Below are 18,291 nucleotides of genomic sequence, written 5' to 3' on the forward strand. Positions count from 1 at the left end.
GAATGGGGATTTGGAGGGAGGGTTTTTTTGAGAAGAATCGGCCATGGGAGAGGGAAAATGAAGCAGAGGAAAATGAGAAGGGCATTTGGAGGAAGAAGAAGCGTTGAAGCGAGTTTTAAATGGAATTTGAGTGAACAACAAAAAGTCCAATAAAAATATTATTTTTTATTTTATTTTTTAAATAAAATAAATGAAAATGCTACCCCAAATCTCATCCATAACCCAAAACAGTTTACATTTGCCTACTTAACAAATCTTTAGATTTGTCTAAAATCTTGAAGCCAAATCTAAACCATCTACCACGAAATACCCAAATGATAATTATTTCTATTTTCAAAATTATTCTCCACTAAATATTTTGATATTTTTTAAAACACTTCTATACTTACATTTGACCAAAAGGTAGAAGATTGGAGTTTTATGATATGATTTATTTAATTGCTAAGAACTAGAAAAATGGTGTCAAATTTTAAAATTATTTCATATCCTCATATTTCCATGTCTGCCTATAATATATTAGATCGTATCACTCTTTCGATAATGATAATGATAATGATATAGAATATTTTATTTTTATTTGTAATCATGTAAAACACTACTATACACTTATTAGTAGTTTTTAAAATGTTTATAATAAACCAATCAATTTGATTAATTTAGCCATTATAAAGGGAGAGGACCAAATCCTCAATGTTTAGTATTTGGTTTGATTTTTTCATTAGGTTTGTGTTTGGAAATGGCCATGAATATGTGTTTGAGTAGACTTGTTATTTTTATTTTAAAATGAAAATAAAAATTAGAAAGGTAATGGATTTTAATTTGTTGACTTTATTATGGGTGAAGGTTAGAGAATTGGAGAAGAGGAATTACCAGGAAATTTTGTGATGGGGTAAGACTCCAATTATATTGTTTTTAATCATTATTAATAACATCTAACTCTAACTTCAATCTATCTTTTAACAAAACCAACTTGAAATAATTAAAAGATTTTGATATGTTTGCAAATATATTAATAAATATATCATTATCATTATGTTTTATTTTTTAAACTACCAAATTTACTAAACAAATATTTAAATTCAATTCACTTGCAAACCAAGAAATAGATTTATTTACTGTATTTATATTTGTATTGTGATTAGTATACATAATTCTTTGGTTATTTTTTTTTTTTTTAATTTTAATTTATGTCCATAGTTTCTATCATTTAAATATTAATTAATAATGGTATAAATTTTAACCTTAAACTAATAATTGAATTTAGACTTTACGCTTTTAGTAATGTATCAATTTAGATTCTGAACTTTTATAAATGTATCAATTTAAACTTTATATTATGTTTTACTCTGTGTAACACCAATCATTCTAAAGAACTTATTTTAGGTGTTACATTAAGTGAAATTGGAAGTTAAGGAATTTATTCCATTGTTTTGTCACGATTAATTAAATATATATACACATGGGTGTGTATATTTAATTAAAGATTATGGAGTTTGATAGAAATTGTTATTAATTAAGACATGAGATACAAGTATCCCAAGTTGTTCAAAGATTAGAATTTTCGAGTACGAAAGTTTCCTAGAGAGGGAAGATTCTAACGCCCAAAAATTAAGATAATTTTGGAGTTAATTATCTTAATTTTATTTAATTAGATAAATAATAATTAATTATTGTAGAAAATAATTAATTATTTCGGAGAAAAATAAATAATAATTAATTATTGTAGAAGATAATTAATTATTTTGGAAAAAGAGAAATAATAATTAATTATTGTGATAAATATTGATTATGGAGTGGAGTTGTTATGGTTGGGTTAAGATAATTGTTATAAGTGGTTTATTGGAAAAGATTTGATGGATTAAATTAATGATTTAAGTTAATTTGAGATTTTAGAGGGAAAAGTTGGTTTTGGTGGAATTGGATTTAATTGAGTATATATATATGGATATATATATATATATTTTATTAATAATTTGGAAAAGTGAAGTTAATTATACGATGAAATATAATTATATTTGTTTGGAAAAAAAGATAATCTGGAGGGAGATGGTTGATTTGATTGGACCATATATATCTATTTAGAGGAGAGAATGATGGTTTAAATAAATATATATGTTTATCATTTTGGTGAGAGAAAAATAATAATAATAGAGAATTATTATTATTATTATTATTAATGGTTATAAATGACTAAGATTTTGTGAAAGATGATGAGAATAAAGATATATGTATATTTTTGTATTATATATATATATGAAAAGGAAATAATAATAATAAATCTTATTGTTATTATTTGGGTCTATAACATTGGAATGCTTAAGTTAGAAAGAAAAGGAAAAAGAAAAAAGTTATTCATCTCTTTTCTGCTGCTACTGCTCACCACTTGTAGTTAAGATTGATGTCTTTGGAAAGTTTGAGGATTTAAAAAGATGAATGTTTCCATCAAGGATAAGAGAATTTTTTTCAACCTCCATCTGAGTAACATTCTTAAGCAATGAAATTAAATTAATATTTTGTTAATTTAATTTTGGATCTATTTGGGTTTTTTCTAATTTTTGAAGATTTAAATCTTGTATTTTTCCCAATCAAGGTTGAATTGGTTTCAACCCCAATTTTTAGAAAGTTAATTAATTTAGGAGAATTTTGGATGTTAACCAATTGCTAATTTCATTAATTAAGATACTGAAATTTTCTTTTATGATTAGGATCAAGTTAATTAGAGAATTTTTATTGTCAGCTAGGGAGTACCTTGTTTGGCTAAAATCTAAGGTAAGAGATTCTCCTACTAGACCTTTGAACTGAATTTAAGAGACCACATGTAATTATGATTATGCATTGATGGTAGCTAAAATGCATAACTTGATGTTATTGGCAATGATTGTCATTATATTGATGATTGAGATGATGATTGATGTTATGTTATGACTAGTAGTATGTTGTTGAGTTATGTTTATGATTACAATATTTGGTTAAGTATGCTAGATTGTTATGTTACGCCATGTTTGCGATGATGTTATGACATGTTACATGCTATGGATATGGTGTATGTTAGCTTTAGCTATTAGAGTCGTACCCGCATGGGTGTCATTCGGGATCACCAACTTTTTAGGACTGCGTAGTCCGACGGGAGCACCAACTGGCATTGACATTAACATAGACATGATTCGAGTGATTTGACGGGATTGCTCGCAGCCCGATTGTCTTAGTGTTTCCTTTGGGTACACTAAAGACCAATTTGTCCTAGGTGTTCCTTTGGGTTCACCGAAGACCAGATATGTTCCAAGGGATCACAGATTGCACGTGTTCGGGAACGTGCCAGTTCAGGGGTATTACCTTTCAGGACTCTAATACACCTAGCGAGACTAGTAGTAGGTCTCTTACTGAGTATATGTTTATACTCATTTTTTCTATGTTTAATATTTCAGGTGAAGGTAAAGGTAGAGGAAGCCTGACGAGCGACAGAGAAGGATCCGTGACATGCCATATGGAGACTAAGTTTTGCTTCCGCGTCTATGTATCAGTGTTTCGGTATCCTGTTTTTATTGAAAATTTAGTTTCCCTCTTTTCAAAAATAGTGTCTCTTGTTATTTTTTTAAATAATGACCTCAGCTTGGTATAAAGAGTTGGGTCGGCACAACTCGGATACTCTTATAAAAGTTGAATGTTTAAATTGATATCTGTATGAAATTTCAGAGTTTAAGTTGTAGCATTTATGAAAATTTAAAATTTAGATTGATACAATTGTTAATTTAGGGTTTAAATTGATACAAGTTACAAATTCCAGTATTTGAACTGATATGGTCCCATAATCCAATGGTGTAAATTGATATTTGTCCCGAATATAATGTAAATTTTTATTAATCGAACCCCTCGGGCATAACCATGAGTAATTATCCTTAAAGGTAAGATTTACAATCCATGTTGGATATTGAGATAGCCAATTAGAATGAAGGCTATTTAACCTAGCTTCTTTGCTATTACATATATTGTATATTGCTTTCACGATTATATCAGAGAAATATTGTAAATGATAAATTTGATGAAAATATTTAAAAAAAATTAACAAAATTTTTATTTTTATAAATGATAGATATATAGACATTGATAATTTTTTATCAATTTTCAATGATGATATAAATTTTTTCCATATTTAAAACTTTTATCAATTTTAGATTTTTTATTTTAGTTTCAAACAAATGATAAATCTTCCATTGTTTATGTTTATGTTTCAACATAAGTGTTTATGTTTATGTTTCTGTTTCTGTTTGTAATTCAAAACTAATGATAGATTTTAGTTTATGTTTCGACTAATAAAAGTTGAAGATAAATATTTAGTTTGCATAGGTTGTAAGTACACTAGAACCATCATTGATTCGCCATCTCCCTTCGTTTATGTTTTGGATGTTTGTTTGGACCAGTAAATCTACGCATTGAGTGCAATTCTTGCTCAGTATAATTTAGTTATTGTAAATGTTTGTTTCGACCAGTTATTGTCTTGCTAAGTGTAATTCAGTTCCTATAATTCTTTTGAATGTATATTGATGGTTGTTCTGTTGTACGTACGTCGATGCTTTTGAATGTATATTAATGGTTGTTCTGTTATTTCATATAAATATATGTTATGTTGTATGAATATTGTATCTTTTTTTGATATCAAACTTGTTGTGTATTTCAACATTATGTGTAACGGAGGAACTCAAACAGAGGAAGGGAAGTTGAACATTATTTTAGCTAGTTTGATCATAGAGACATGAACAACATGTGTAAAGATCGTAGTTGGACATTATTACGAGTCGTGTCAGAGAAATACAAGCTTGCTTGAAACAGAAAAAAACTTAACTCTGGTGGTTCAGAAAATTCATTGGGAAGAGAGGAGCAAAAAATGACAAGATCGAGAACCGAACAAGTCCTAGAAAGTTTCTCACTTGCATATTAATCTTCCCAATCAATTTTCTAGAACCACCAGAGTAAGGGTCGTTTCTGTTTAAAACAACCTCATGTTTCTCTCGACACAACTCATAATAATGTTCAACTTTCCTTTGTCTATTCTGCCCATGTCCCTACGATCATACTAGTTATAGTGACATTGAGGCAACGTGCATAAGTTAAGAAACTGACGTCGGCACCTTGAATTATGTTTAAGTTTTCATTTTTACTTTGTATTATTTATGTAATTTATATTTGAATTACCTACGAACGTGTACTTTTTTTAATATTTCAATTAATAATAAATATGATTTGGTATTTTAGTACTTTTTTTTTCAATTTTATGTTAATTCTAATTCAATTTAGATTTTTAATAATTTTTTTTGTCAAGTTTACATTAATTAATAAAAGTTAGAATTATGTTAATTTTTTTTATTAGTTTTATGTTATTAATAAAAAATTAAATCTGATAGCATTGCCGACGCACTGGACTAAACAATGCCGACGCACATGGTGACGTTGACAATGAGGTATTTGCAACACTGTTAACATGATTCGATAGTTCTGCACTGCCAATGTGTTGACCATGTCGGCGAAGAGTGATTCGACAGTAACCTTTGTTAACATCGTCTCGTTCTCACATCGGAAGAGGCGACATCGACACTTTTCTCACGATGTCCTGGCTGACATCGGTTTCTGCATCGGCATAGCCTCTGCCAACACATCTTTGCGTCGACATACCCCTTTCTTCTTGCAGTGAATCTATTATAATAAAATATTATGACTAAATTAAAATGAAAATTTAATAAATTCAATAATGAAGGTGACTTTTATTTTTAATTTGACAATACTAATAGACGTGTTTGACTTAAAATAGTTGCTTCATTTCAAGTTTTGTGTTATTGAAAAAATAAAAGGAAAACAAAAAGAAAGAAAAGTCGATGAGTTTGGTTCTTTGATGGGATACAATTAAATTAAATTAATACCAAATTACGCGGCTCCACCAATCACCATCTCGTGTTATTATTATTAATTTTCCTAATTTTAATTTTAATTTAATTTAACCATCAATCCCTTTTTTTGAAAGAGATTTTTGCTTATTTAACCAAAATTCACGTTTTTTCCTTCTCTTCTCTCTCTCTCTCTCTCTTCTTCTTCTTTTTTTTTTTTTTTTTTTTTTAAATTTTGCAAAATATAACATATTAAATTACGAGAGAGACGTTTTTGCTAATTAAATTTAATACATCACCTTTTTTTTGTTTTTTTTTTACAAATAAAAGAAAATTAATACCTGAAGTTAGCTCAACTTATATATACGAGGACAAGAGATTCTGGATTCAAACTTGCCATCTCTAGTTGTATCATAATATATTTTTTTTTAAAAAAGAAAACATAAGTATTTTTTAGAGTTTTCAATTCATAACGAATTTGAAATGATTTGAAATCCGATTTTTACCTTAAAAACTTTCATTGTCAAAGTGCTTGAGTTTCGTAGGACTTAAGAGTAAATCTACACAATTGACCACGTCATTTTTTAATTTTCAATTAATACATGATAGAATCTTATATTAGTAAATTCTTAACTTTCTTTTACTTTACAATCATTGTCCAAACACAACATTTTAAATACATTTATTTCAAATCTTATGGTATGTTTGAGAGTTATTGTTGGAGCAGTGATTTTAGAAGAAAAGATTTAGGTCCAATTAATTATGTAAAATTGATTTCTAATCAAGAAATTTATTTTTGGTAACCAACTCCTAAAATTGATTTTCGATCCTTATATTTGATACCAAAAATTATTTTAAAATTATCAAATTACTAAGAAAAGTATTTTGGGTATTTCAAAAACCATATAAAATAAGGGATAACTCCCGGTCAATCAATTTTCCACAATCACAAAAGAGGTGATGTTTCAAAAATCAAAATGGAGTGATTTCTTATTTTTCTAAAATGATTTTCTTTAGGTTCGGTAAACACTATATTTGTTTAATTATGCAATTGACATGTAATTTATGTTTTTTGAAATTTCAAGTCTATATATACTGTGTTGTATTTGTAATCTTAAGAAGAGAAAAGACCTCAATTTGATTTAACACCAAGCAGTATTTAATATGGATTAATTTCTCTATTTTAATTCTCAAATTTATTACAAGTAAATGAAATAAAAGTATAGGCTAATTTTCAACCTTGAAATTTATTGGTCACTTTAAAAACATTTAATTGATAATGTTAGATTAACAAAGTTTTTTTTTTCTTTTAAAGAGTTGATTAATAAAGTTAAAAGATGCACTTTAAGTTTAATTTTATTTTTAGGCAAATTTAATTTACTAAACTATAAAGTATATTATTTGTATGTACTTAGGTTTTAATAATTCTAAATTTAAAAAACAAATTTTTAAAAGCTTTTCAATTTTTTATCGAAAAACTTTCATAAATGTAACAAAATACTAAACTATTTACGGTCTATGTAACAAAGCCTATAAAATTAGTTATTTTTTTTTTAAATATTTTAGGTTTGCCCTTTCCCCTTTCTTATTTTCCTCGTTGAGATTCTTTCATCGTCTTCCTCCTTATGCAATTCATCGTTTTTCTTCTTTTCCTATTCTTTTTTTACGTTGTTTAAATTTGGGTAACCAAATCTAAACGACGTGTATAAAAAATAGCAAAATCTAAAAGATCGTGTATAAAGAATATTGAAAAAAAGTCGTTTAGATTGGAGTAGCCAAATGTAAATGATGGTGTAAAAAAACAAATCATCGAGTAGACAAATATAAACGAAAAAGAATTATAAAAACTGTTTAGCCAAAACTAAACAATTGTGTAAACAAATCTAAACGATCGTGTAGTAAAAGAATTAAAAAAAATCGTTTAGATTTGGGTTCAAACCTAAACGATCGTGTAACCAAATTTAAACCTAACCAAATTAAACGATCGTACCAAATATATTATGTGCACGTTGTTGATGGTGTGGTTGACGAGACTTTTTTTGGTATTTTACACGATAGACTTCTGGATTTTTTTCATTTTCGTAATTGTTCTATACAATGTAAATACTTTGTCGTTTTTTTATATTTTTGAAAAGTCTCAGGTTTGATTTGGTATAGATTAGCATTTATAAAATAAAAAGTAACAAATATTTTGTCTAGAAGTTGAAGGAGTATCATAGACTTAGATTTAAAAGAAAAAAAACTAAAAAACTAAGATCTCATCTAGTGCATGTTTTTCTTATTGTTGTGTTTTTTTTTTTGTCTCTCCATGATTTGCATATTTTTATAAATATAATAGTTAAATTATTAACCAAATTCTAAAAAAAAAAATAATTTGATCTTATATTTCGCCCTGGAAATTACTATAATGAATGATCCATATTTGTAATTGTATATAATTAATTTTGAGATCCATTTAAATGGAAGAAGAAAGAAAATGGTGGTGATATTAAATACAAAAATTGACAAAGTTTTGAAAAGAAAATAAATTCATATACCTAACCTTAAAAAAAAAGGATAAAGAGCAGTTTGGATAATTGAAGAAAGGGGACAAGAATCCCACTACAAGAACTACAATCTAACAAATTTTCTTTAATGCCCTAAAATCTCTAGGCCTTATCCACTCTCATCTCAATTGTCACATTTATTTGGTACCACCTAACCTCTATCCCCAAATTAATTTTGTTTTACTTCTTTTTCAAGAATGAATGACACAATTCCAAGCTCATTGGAGTGGTTATAAACCTTTTTTCTTTTTTCTTTTTTTAAATTTAGGTGTCACTCTGTGTCCCTCTCTTGATTTGCCAAAAACATCACCCAAAAAATTCTTTATCAATATCACTATTAAAGTCATTTTGTATGAGTAAGCTTTGGAGTTGGTAAACTCTCTCTACTTTCATTGTCATATTTATATTTGTAAACTGAAAAGATGCATATAAAATTATTCAAAAGTAAAACACTTGGAATAATATTCAAAAGAGGCAAAGAATGGCTTGATCGATGTAGGTTAAAAAAAAAAATCTAAATTGACAACATTACAAAAAAATTTCAAAGGTTTAAACTAAATCAAACAAACTGAAGATGAAGCGATCGATGATCAGTTTGCACTACTTCACGGTGAAATCAATTTGACTATTCGACAACGATTGGATTGAAAACGAACTTCGATCAACCAATACACACCCCTATTCGTAAATATAAATATAGGAAAAGCAAAATTGAATATAAAAAAGATAAGAATTCTATGAAAACTCATACTATGCTAATGTGTAATATATGAACATACCTTTTTTTGTTTAAACATTTATTAATTGACAAAAAAAGAAAAAAAGAAAAGCAAATTGATATGTTAGTATTATAAACAGAAAATAAAGAAATAATTTTGACTGCTAAAAACATGACATAATCTCAATCAATTAACTACTAAGTTGGTTTGATTTGATCTAAACTAACACATTTTTCTTTAATGCTTTCTTAAATTTATTAAAAATATATTACCTTGTGCTATACACGGTATCTATTATTTTATTTCTTTTTATATTTAATATATATAAACTATTCCATTAATTTCATTATATCTATAATAATTTCTTTTTTATAATTTTAATTTATTCATTTAGGTATAGTTTGGTACATAAGATATCGAGTCATCAAGTTTTGATCCAGTTTTTTACCCGTTATGATTTCAACCAAACATAAAAGAAAAATTGTAGAAGAAAAAGAAAAGGAAGAATATGGAAATTGCATAAGAAGGTGAGAAGAAAGAAGAGAGAAAAACGGTAAGGACAAACCTATAATATTTAAAATTAACCTATAATTTATTAACCAAAAAAATATTTTAAAGAAATAATTGGTGTCCTGTAGTAATATCGAATAACAAAATCAATATAAGAAATAGGAGGTGTATATAAGTTGTGTTGGGTGAGAGAGAATTTATTTATCCAATTTTTAGGCTTGACAAATCCGCGGACAAATGACCAAAAATATTGGGTCGGGCTATCAATTTATTTATTAATTTAAAATACTTAATTTATCTACGACACATCTTAACAACTAAAATTTCATAAAAACTCACACGTTAAATATCAAAATCAAACATATATGTCACAAAATTCATAACAATATGCACGAATTATAATATTTATAAGTTATAATATATATATTTTTTTATTAATATTAGAAATTGAGATGGATTTAGATAATTCAAATTTTAAAAAATGTAATCCAAAACTAATAAAATCTAACTAAAAATAAAAACTAATCTAACTCAGAGTAAAGTTTATTTTGTTTAATAATTGTGATGATTATTTTATTTTATTGTATTGTATTTTTTAATTTCATTTTAAAGAAAGACAGGTTTGTTAGATTTTCTCACACTTTATAGTTTGTGGATACACTTTAATTTAATAATCATAAAAAGTTAGGCCACCTTTTGTTACATTATTTAAAAATAAAATGGTCGAAATTATTATATTTTTACATTTTGGACTATTCTTCACATCCATTATTATAATTATTTTCAGGGTAAACTATTATAACTTCTGACATTATCTAATAGATTCTTGAGGTTTTATGTTTGTGGGCATTAATTAACTACATCAACTTTATATACAAATTTAATAATTATGTTATATGAAATCTTACCTAAATCATTGGGAGGATACAGTGTAACACTGACTTTCTTATCCATCATGTGTGTTTCAACTCTTAGTATGTTAGAGTCGATCATTCAATGTCGTAGGCATCTTTGGTGTATTGGGTTAGCCTCATTTGATTTAAAGGCAGTAGTTTTATACATTCATTCATTTCATGACTTGTTGTTTGGAATCATCTACGGATACGAGGTTGTATTCGTCGATTATGTTCTAATATATATGTGCCATGAGTTGAATCTAGTTCTTATAGGTGATTTTGGATCGATTAGTATAACTAACATTTAGTGCAATTAGGCATGATAATCGAAATTATTGGCAATTGAGGATCAAACGAGTTAAGGAAAAGAGGGTTGGCTTGGGCCAACTAATTAACCTCGGTTTAGTCGAGACCGAGCCTTTCCAAGTGCCTACAAGACATGCTTTATAAATGTCCTAGCCCAAGAGATCATTTTAGGCTCAATATATGGAAACAAGATGCTCGACTTCGACTAACCAAACATAAAATTGGACCTACACCCTTATCTGGGTTCTTTATCTAATTGTTATGATTATGAGTAGAACAATCTAGATCAACCTTATTTATAAATACATACTACATACTAGATTGTTTGAATCTTACTCTCAAACTTTCTTCAAACAAATTCGTTATGTCATGTAAAGCTAGGGATTATTTATTTTTCGAGTGTCCCTTCTCTTTGGGGACATGCTTTTGTAGGGAAGATGTTCCCACGGGATCTTGTAGTCGAAATACGTGTCGTGATTCCACTTTGCATCCTCCCCAATGATTAGTTTAACTCCAATCAGCCTATTTCCTTTGAACCTTTTCTTCAGTTGTGTGTACATTAAGATTTTATGTCTGTTTGATTTTTGTCATTGTTTATTTTCCAATTTTATGATGTTTGTGCCTTGACATTGAGTTGTGATATCTTACTTCTTCGAGCAATCCAATGCATCTAGAAAAAAGTTTATGTCACACCCTAAAATTTTACATCATTCCATCTCAAAATCAATTATATTCTAAATAAGTCATAATGGAAGTTTCATTAACGAGTTATAACAATTTGCATCACTTTCCATAATTTTTTCAAAATTTCTTTTGATATTCCCATATTTCCATCGACTTTGATATTTTGAACCCCAAATATGAATGATTTTATTTTTAGAACTAGTTATATAACACGTGCATCACACAAGGTTAAAAAATCTTCCGAACATAACTTTTGTCAGTACTAAATGGATATAGATTTTATTAAGTTTAAATAATAAAGTATGAATTAAAAATTTTATCGTACATAAATATAATGAAAGATACATATATATTTCATTATTTAAGAATTTTCAATCAAAACACTAAACAACCATTTTAACTCAACAAAATCTTGTAATTCTAATTTTAATGTTTATTATGTATTGTGTGGGGATGAACTTTTTCCTTCTCATTATTTATTATAATGAATTTACATCTTCCATACTTTCAAACTTTTCCTAAACACTACAATTTTTTTATTTGATATCAATCATAACAATACAAGAAATTACAATCATAAAAAACTTCTATTCCACCGATTGAAGAAAAAGTTTACGAAAAAAGTTCAACCAATCAAAAATAGGTATAAGAAAATCTAAAATATAGAATGAAAGGGAATGGATTATGGATGTAGTAATTGATTCATCACTCAGGTTTTGAAATACAAAAAATCCTAATCCCCAAAGTCTTTCTTACTAAACATCGTTGTGGAAAATTATACAATCCGGTGGTGTGTCCTTCTCCACTTCCCGCCGGCGACCGAGAGACGTACAGAATGGCGAAAAGAGAAACGGTGAAGAAGGCGGAGGAGCTGGTGGAAATAGCTATGGGCGGTAACGACGCTTCACACGATCCTTCTCATGTCTGGAGAGTTCGAGACCTTGCTCTCTCACTCGCCCAAGAAGAAGGCCTCTCGTCCACCACTGACTCCATGGAAATCGTATGCCCTGTTCCTTGAAAACTACTGCTCAGATTTTCACTTTCTGCCATTTTTTTTGCAACAACCGTGTGATTTCTGTCTGATTTTAATACTTCTCATTTGTGGAATTTCGCGGTTTGCACTATTTTTTTCTCGGAAAACAAATATTTAATGCTTTCTTATTTTCATTTGGTGTATTTTGGCAGGTGGAACTTGCTGCGCTTCTCCATGATATAGGTATTATTTTGTTATTTTTATCTACACTATGAATGAGTAGAACACACTAAAACAAGGTCGTTGCCAGTTTGCTTAATCCTGGACCTGAGTTCTTAGGTTTTATCTCATCTAGAATTATTCATTTCATTTATTTTATATCTTGTTCTAGCTCGGTCAGGTCTTTGCATTAGTAAGAATCTAAAAAGGGGAAACAAATGGAAAGTAGAAGGAGATAAGAAGTGTCTTGTTATCACTTGTAAGCTCCAATATGCAATCAAGCACAATTGAACAATTTGAACTGCGTTTTCTGTTTGCATTTCTGATCCATTTCTTTCTCTGGAGAGTCATTTTTATGGGCTTATCTTTTCCTTTCATGTTGCCATGTTTTGACCATTACTGAATGAATAAATGAAACATACTCCGGGAGGATTAGCGGGTGGGGGATCCACCCCTTTGCACTACGTTTCTTTGTTCATATCATTTATCCTCTATGAGAAATTGTTGCGTGGCTTGATTTCTTGGGAGCTCTCCCTCCCTGTCATTCGGTTTCTGTCGTCTATTGTTTGATAGGGAACGATGAATCATTGCTCTTGTATCTTTGTTTGGGGATGTAAACCCTAAATCTTGTTATTGAACTACTTTGTTATGGCCTTGATGTTGTTGTTTTTGAAGCACATGTTGTTTTGCTAGCCACCAAGATGTATATAAGAATGTATCGTTGGTGGTATTATCGTGTTTTCTATTCAAGTGGTTCTAGTTCTTTAGGTGGAGGGTGTTATCCGAGTAATAGCATTGACATTTTCATGCCCTCTTCCAGCAGACATGAAGTTATTTGGGAGGGGGTGTGACGGTTTGGTATCAGAGCCTAGGTTTCAAGGAGGACCTAGGAGTATGCGTTGCCATTAGAAGTCTATGTTGGTTATCATATTAATGATGTGATGTCTTATAGAAGCAATGACTTGCAGTACGAGGCGTGATAGGCTAGTGAGGTCCGGAACTCAAGCTACTAGGTAGCAAGAAGCAACATCAAAGAGTGAGTTTAGTTATCCTCAGGCCGAGGTTGGCCTGGAGGACAAGATCTTCACTCGGATCGCTGAGAGATTAGCTAACAATGTGGGTTCCACACCAATTGATCAGGAGGAGAAGTATGTTGTTGAAAGGTGGAAGGCCTTAGGGGCCACTACTTTTGAGGGTGCCACAGATCCAGCAGATGCAGAGGCCTGGTTGGAATTGATAGAGAAATGTTTTAGAGTCATATGGTGCCTAGAGGATTGTAAGGTAGAGCTGGCTGCATTTCTGATTTAGAAGGGAGTAGAGGATTGGTGGGGTCTCGTGGAACGCAGAAGAGATGGGTCGGGTATGGTAACATAGGAAGAGTTCTGTAAGGCATTTCATGAAAAGTACCATGTCAAGTCTTTTTGTGATGCTGAGAGAAATGAGTTCCGGAAACTTGTTCAAGGTTCGTTAACAGTAACTGAGTATGAGAAGAGGTTTACTGAATTGTCAAAGTATGTTGACACCATAGTTGTAGATGAGGCTGATCTTTGTAAAAAGTTTGAAGATGGTTTACTCAGGGAGATATGTACTCTAGTGATTGCTAGTACTGAGAGAATGAAATTTTCCAGTTAGTTGAGACTGCTATGCGAGAGGAGAAAAGTTTTATTGAAGAGAGGGAGGATAGAGGTGCATTCGAAGGGGGAAGAACTATTGATCCTTCAGGTACGTCTTGAGGTGGTTTCAGAGTCGAGATAATAGAAGGTTTGCACCAAGTGTGTCAGGTAAAGGGATCTTTAAACCTTAGTTTAGTGGACAATCTGTTTCTGGGAATAGGCCAGGACAGAGATGGAGGTGGAGGAATGTGAGTTATCCTGTGGAGTCAGCAGGGGGTTTTCAAGCTGGACAATCTGGGGAGTCTCTTGCTAGCTCTGCCAGGAGGTCGATGGGTGATGCTAATGTTTACTATCAGTGTGGGCAGACAAGTCATTACAAGATGGATTACCCTCACCTGATGAGAGAGGAAAGGCCTGAGCAAGGGGCAATTACCCAGTCAGTGGATCAGTTTAAGGCAAGGAATGATGTAGAAGGCACAAGTAGTGCCAAACAGAAAGGATCTATAGGACGACCTCGACAGCAAGGGAAAATGTATGCTATGACTCAATAGGAAGCATATGGTGCTCCAGGAGTTGTTACCAGTACCTTACTTGTCTTTGATAAGCTTAATTATGTATTATTTGAGTATGGAGCTGAGCTATGCATTCTTTTAAATCTAGCATGTCTGCTGAGAAATTGAGCATGCAACTGGAACCTTTGTCTGAGGAATTATTTGTTTATACTTTTGTTGGTGATGTTCTGGTAGTTAGTAATTGAGATTGTGTGGTAGTTTTCTAAGGGGTAGGTGATTTGTAAACCCTAAATCTTTTTATTGAACTACTTGCACTTTGTTATGGTCTTGATATTGTTGTTGAACCACAGGATGTACATGTTGTTTTGCTAGCCACAAAGGTTATTATGTATATGAGAATATATGGTTGGTGGTATTATTGTGTTGTATATTCAGGCGGATTTGGTTCTTTGAATGGAGGGTGTTATCTGGGGTGATAACATTCACCATCTTCACGACTTCTTTTAGCTGAAACGGAGTTATTGGGAGGGGGTTTGACAGGGGAGGTTGAGTTTAGACCAGGGAGAATGAATGTTTGTTGTTGGAGTCCAAACTCTATCAGGAGCTTCTCCTGTAGTTCTTTCTTCTGTTGGTTGCTAGACCATTCCGCCTCTAGGGAGTCTGACTTTACTGCTCTTTTGAAGCTGAAATCCCAAAGAAGGTTAATCTCTTTGTTTGACACATTATTCACGGAAGAGTTGATAGGATACTTTTGAAGCTTGAGAGTTTTGCCTTCTTTGGTAGGGCCCCTTTGTTGTATTCTTTGATGGAGGTAGAAGAAGACCCCAATCATTTACTTTGAACTTGCAACTTTGCACGGTTTGTAGTGAGATGATTAAGGTGTTCGTTCTCTGTTCAGTATTTTGAGAGTAGTAGTTCTTGTGGCAAGCTGAGGTGCGTGCTTTATGGGGTGTTAGGGGTGAGGAGCAATAGAATCTTTAGAGGAATACAGTGGGATACTAGTGATGAAAGGATCTGTGTTACTCTTTGGGCGTTGATGGAAAATTCTTTTGTAGTTATTCGTTAGATTTTTTCCGGAGCCCTCTTTAAGGAATTTCCCTTATGTGAACATAGTTTTTGGGATGCCCTTGTATTTTTTCACTTAGTCTAAAGTATGGTTCATCATTCTATAAAAGAAATCGTTATTGATTAGTCGTTGCTTGCCATCTTGCAGGTGATTATAAGTATTTGAGGTTTGTTCATCTCTCTTTCTTTTCTTAAATAGATAAAGAAATATATCTCTCATACCACATGTTTCTTTGCCCGTAGGTTGGTTACTTTTGATCTTATCTATTGGTTATTATTTTTGTGCAGAGACTCAAGTGAGGAAAAAATGGTGGAGAATTTTCTGACCGAAGAGGGAATAGAGGAAAACAAGAAACAGAAGATATTAGCGATCATAAAGGGCATGGGTTGGTTTCATTTATGCTTCAATTTATCGGAACTCTTTGATATTACATGTCATTTTTAATATGTCTGCATTTAAAGCTTGTCGTTTGTTACCTATAATATCAATAATAGCTTCAAGTTTTTAACATCATCAGCACTGATCACTAATCTTTCACTGCAACTAGTAGTTAAATTTTCTCGTGCTCAATTTTATTTTAGTTTGTACTTTTTTCAGAAACGATGCCAATAGTTTAACGTTCAAAGGTACACTTTCCCTTTTCATTGATGAAAAATTATTTTCACCTTCATTTTACTCTATGGAATGTCAAATGCACTCTAGATTATTGAAGATCATTGACTGTGACTAGTGTGGAGTGCCAAAATGCTGTTGATTTATTTGTTTTCATGCCTAGAGATGTTGTTCTCTGATCGAGGAATTTTATAGTTAACTATTTTTTCCTAAATAACAGCCATTGCCATATATTCTACCCAGTATATGAATTCTCATGAAAATGCTCCTTATCTGGAAAAAAGTGTAATATTGAACTGGAACTCAAAGTTCTCTTACAATATGTTATTATATGAGGGGTTTGAAAGAGTTTTATCGTATGTGCGTGCCGGTTATTTTCATAATCTTTAAACAGTTTAAAAATTGGTCATCTCTGATTAGTGCTAACTTGTTAGATTGAATTTCTTTCATTATCCAAAATGTACTCTGAAATACTTATTTTCCTCCTCATGTATGTTCTCTGACATCCAGGCTTCAAAGAAGAGATTGCTGGACTTTCTAAAGTTGAATATTCTCCTGAATTTGGGGTGGTTCAAGATGCCGATCGTTTAGATGCAATTGGTGCCATTGGTAGTTTATTGTTCTATCTTTATCATGTTGTTTTAAACAGCTTATAGTCTTACTCTCATCCTTGAAAACGTAGCTATGCGCATGAGCTTCTAATAGTTTTTCTTCCCTTTCAGGAATTGCACGATGCTTCACTTTTGGTGGAAGCAAGAAACGAGTGTTGCACGATCCTGCAATTAGTCCTCGAACGTGTTTATCGAAAGAAGCATACATGAATAAAGAAGAGCAGACTACGGTGAATCACTTTCACGAGAAGCTACTAAAAATAAAGGATTTGATGAAAACAAAGGTACGAATGATATGACATATTTGATGTATTATGTGGCTTATGCTTTGCTACCTAGTTTCATCATAGCTGAAAAAAAATTTGCTCTGTGAAGTCTTTACAATCACAAAGATTTCAACTCTTGCGTTATGTTAAGAGATTGTTATGACATGAAATTCAGGCTGGACAGAGGAGGGCAGAGAAAAGACACAAGTTCATGGAGGAATTCCTGAAGGAATTTTATGATGAATGGGATGGTAAAGCTTGATACTAGGGACTTAATAATAATAAAGGGGGAGGGGAATGAAGAAGGTGGACAATATTTTGGTGAGTGGTTTAGGACCTTGAGAGATAAATAGATTGGAAGGATCCAAATACTTTGAAAACTTGGTTTACCTTATAACTACACCATGTGTATTTAAACAACTTAATACCTATAATAAATAGCTGTATAGGTTTCTTATAACATGAAGAATCTAACCTTTGTTTCAACATGGAGTTTTCCTATAATAAATGACTGTATGAGTATCGGTTTTATTTATTAAACAACCTTTTTTTCATCGCACATGTTTCTTTACATTTCACATATGCAATAGGTGTATATAGTCTACTTTTTTTTATTCAACAATTGCAGAATTGGAAATTGAAATATTGATGTTTGAAATGATAATTGATGCCTTATTTCTTATTTTTGAAATTATGCTCGAATTGGCAGATTTGTATAACTTATAAGTTGTGAGGTTGAGCTTATGTCAAACCAACGAGTTTGCTAATCTTCCATATTGGGTGAAATGAAATTAGGTTTTGGAAATCTATTATTAGTCTTTTTAAAGTTTTTTTTTTTTCAGGTTATTTTTAAATATAACAAAATGAACATTTTTTTTATTA

At 30.8% G+C, this 18,291-nt stretch overlaps 1 protein-coding gene across 2 annotated transcripts; it reads left to right on the forward strand.

Annotated features, from left to right (window-relative positions):
* The first annotated feature begins 12,139 nt into the window (after nt 1–12,139).
* Nucleotides 12,140–17,895, forward strand: LOC103500350 (uncharacterized). 2 transcript variants are annotated; one of them, XM_008463622.3, is made up of 7 exons: nt 12,213–12,537; nt 12,723–12,753; nt 16,068–16,086; nt 16,208–16,305; nt 17,043–17,141; nt 17,255–17,427; nt 17,585–17,895. In XM_008463622.3, the coding sequence occupies exons 1-7, from the start codon at nt 12,373–12,375 to the stop codon at nt 17,669–17,671; spliced, it is 672 nt and encodes a 223-aa protein (XP_008461844.1). In that variant the 5' UTR covers nt 12,213–12,372; the 3' UTR covers nt 17,672–17,895. The 2 variants fall into 2 exon arrangements, with proteins under 2 accessions (XP_050939095.1, XP_008461844.1); XM_051083138.1 differs by lacking the exons at nt 12,723–12,753; nt 16,068–16,086 and having other exon boundaries at nt 12,140–12,537; nt 16,163–16,305.
* Nucleotides 17,896–18,291: the final 396 nt, after the last annotated feature.

The sequence above is a fragment of the Cucumis melo genome, chromosome 4 (genome assembly GCF_025177605.1).
Source record: "Cucumis melo cultivar AY chromosome 4, USDA_Cmelo_AY_1.0, whole genome shotgun sequence".
NCBI lineage: Eukaryota > Viridiplantae > Streptophyta > Magnoliopsida > Cucurbitales > Cucurbitaceae > Cucumis > Cucumis melo.

Coding starts and splice junctions, on each gene's coding strand:
- LOC103500350 (XM_008463622.3), top strand. CDS start 12,373: ATGGCGAAAAGAGAAACGGTGAAGAAGGCGGAGGAGCTGGTGGAAATA. Junction 12,538..12,722: donor CCACTGACTCCATGGAAATC/GTATGCCCTGTT, acceptor GTATTTTGGCAG/GTGGAACTTGCTGCGCTTCT. Junction 16,306..17,042: donor AGCGATCATAAAGGGCATGG/GTTGGTTTCATT, acceptor TCTGACATCCAG/GCTTCAAAGAAGAGATTGCT.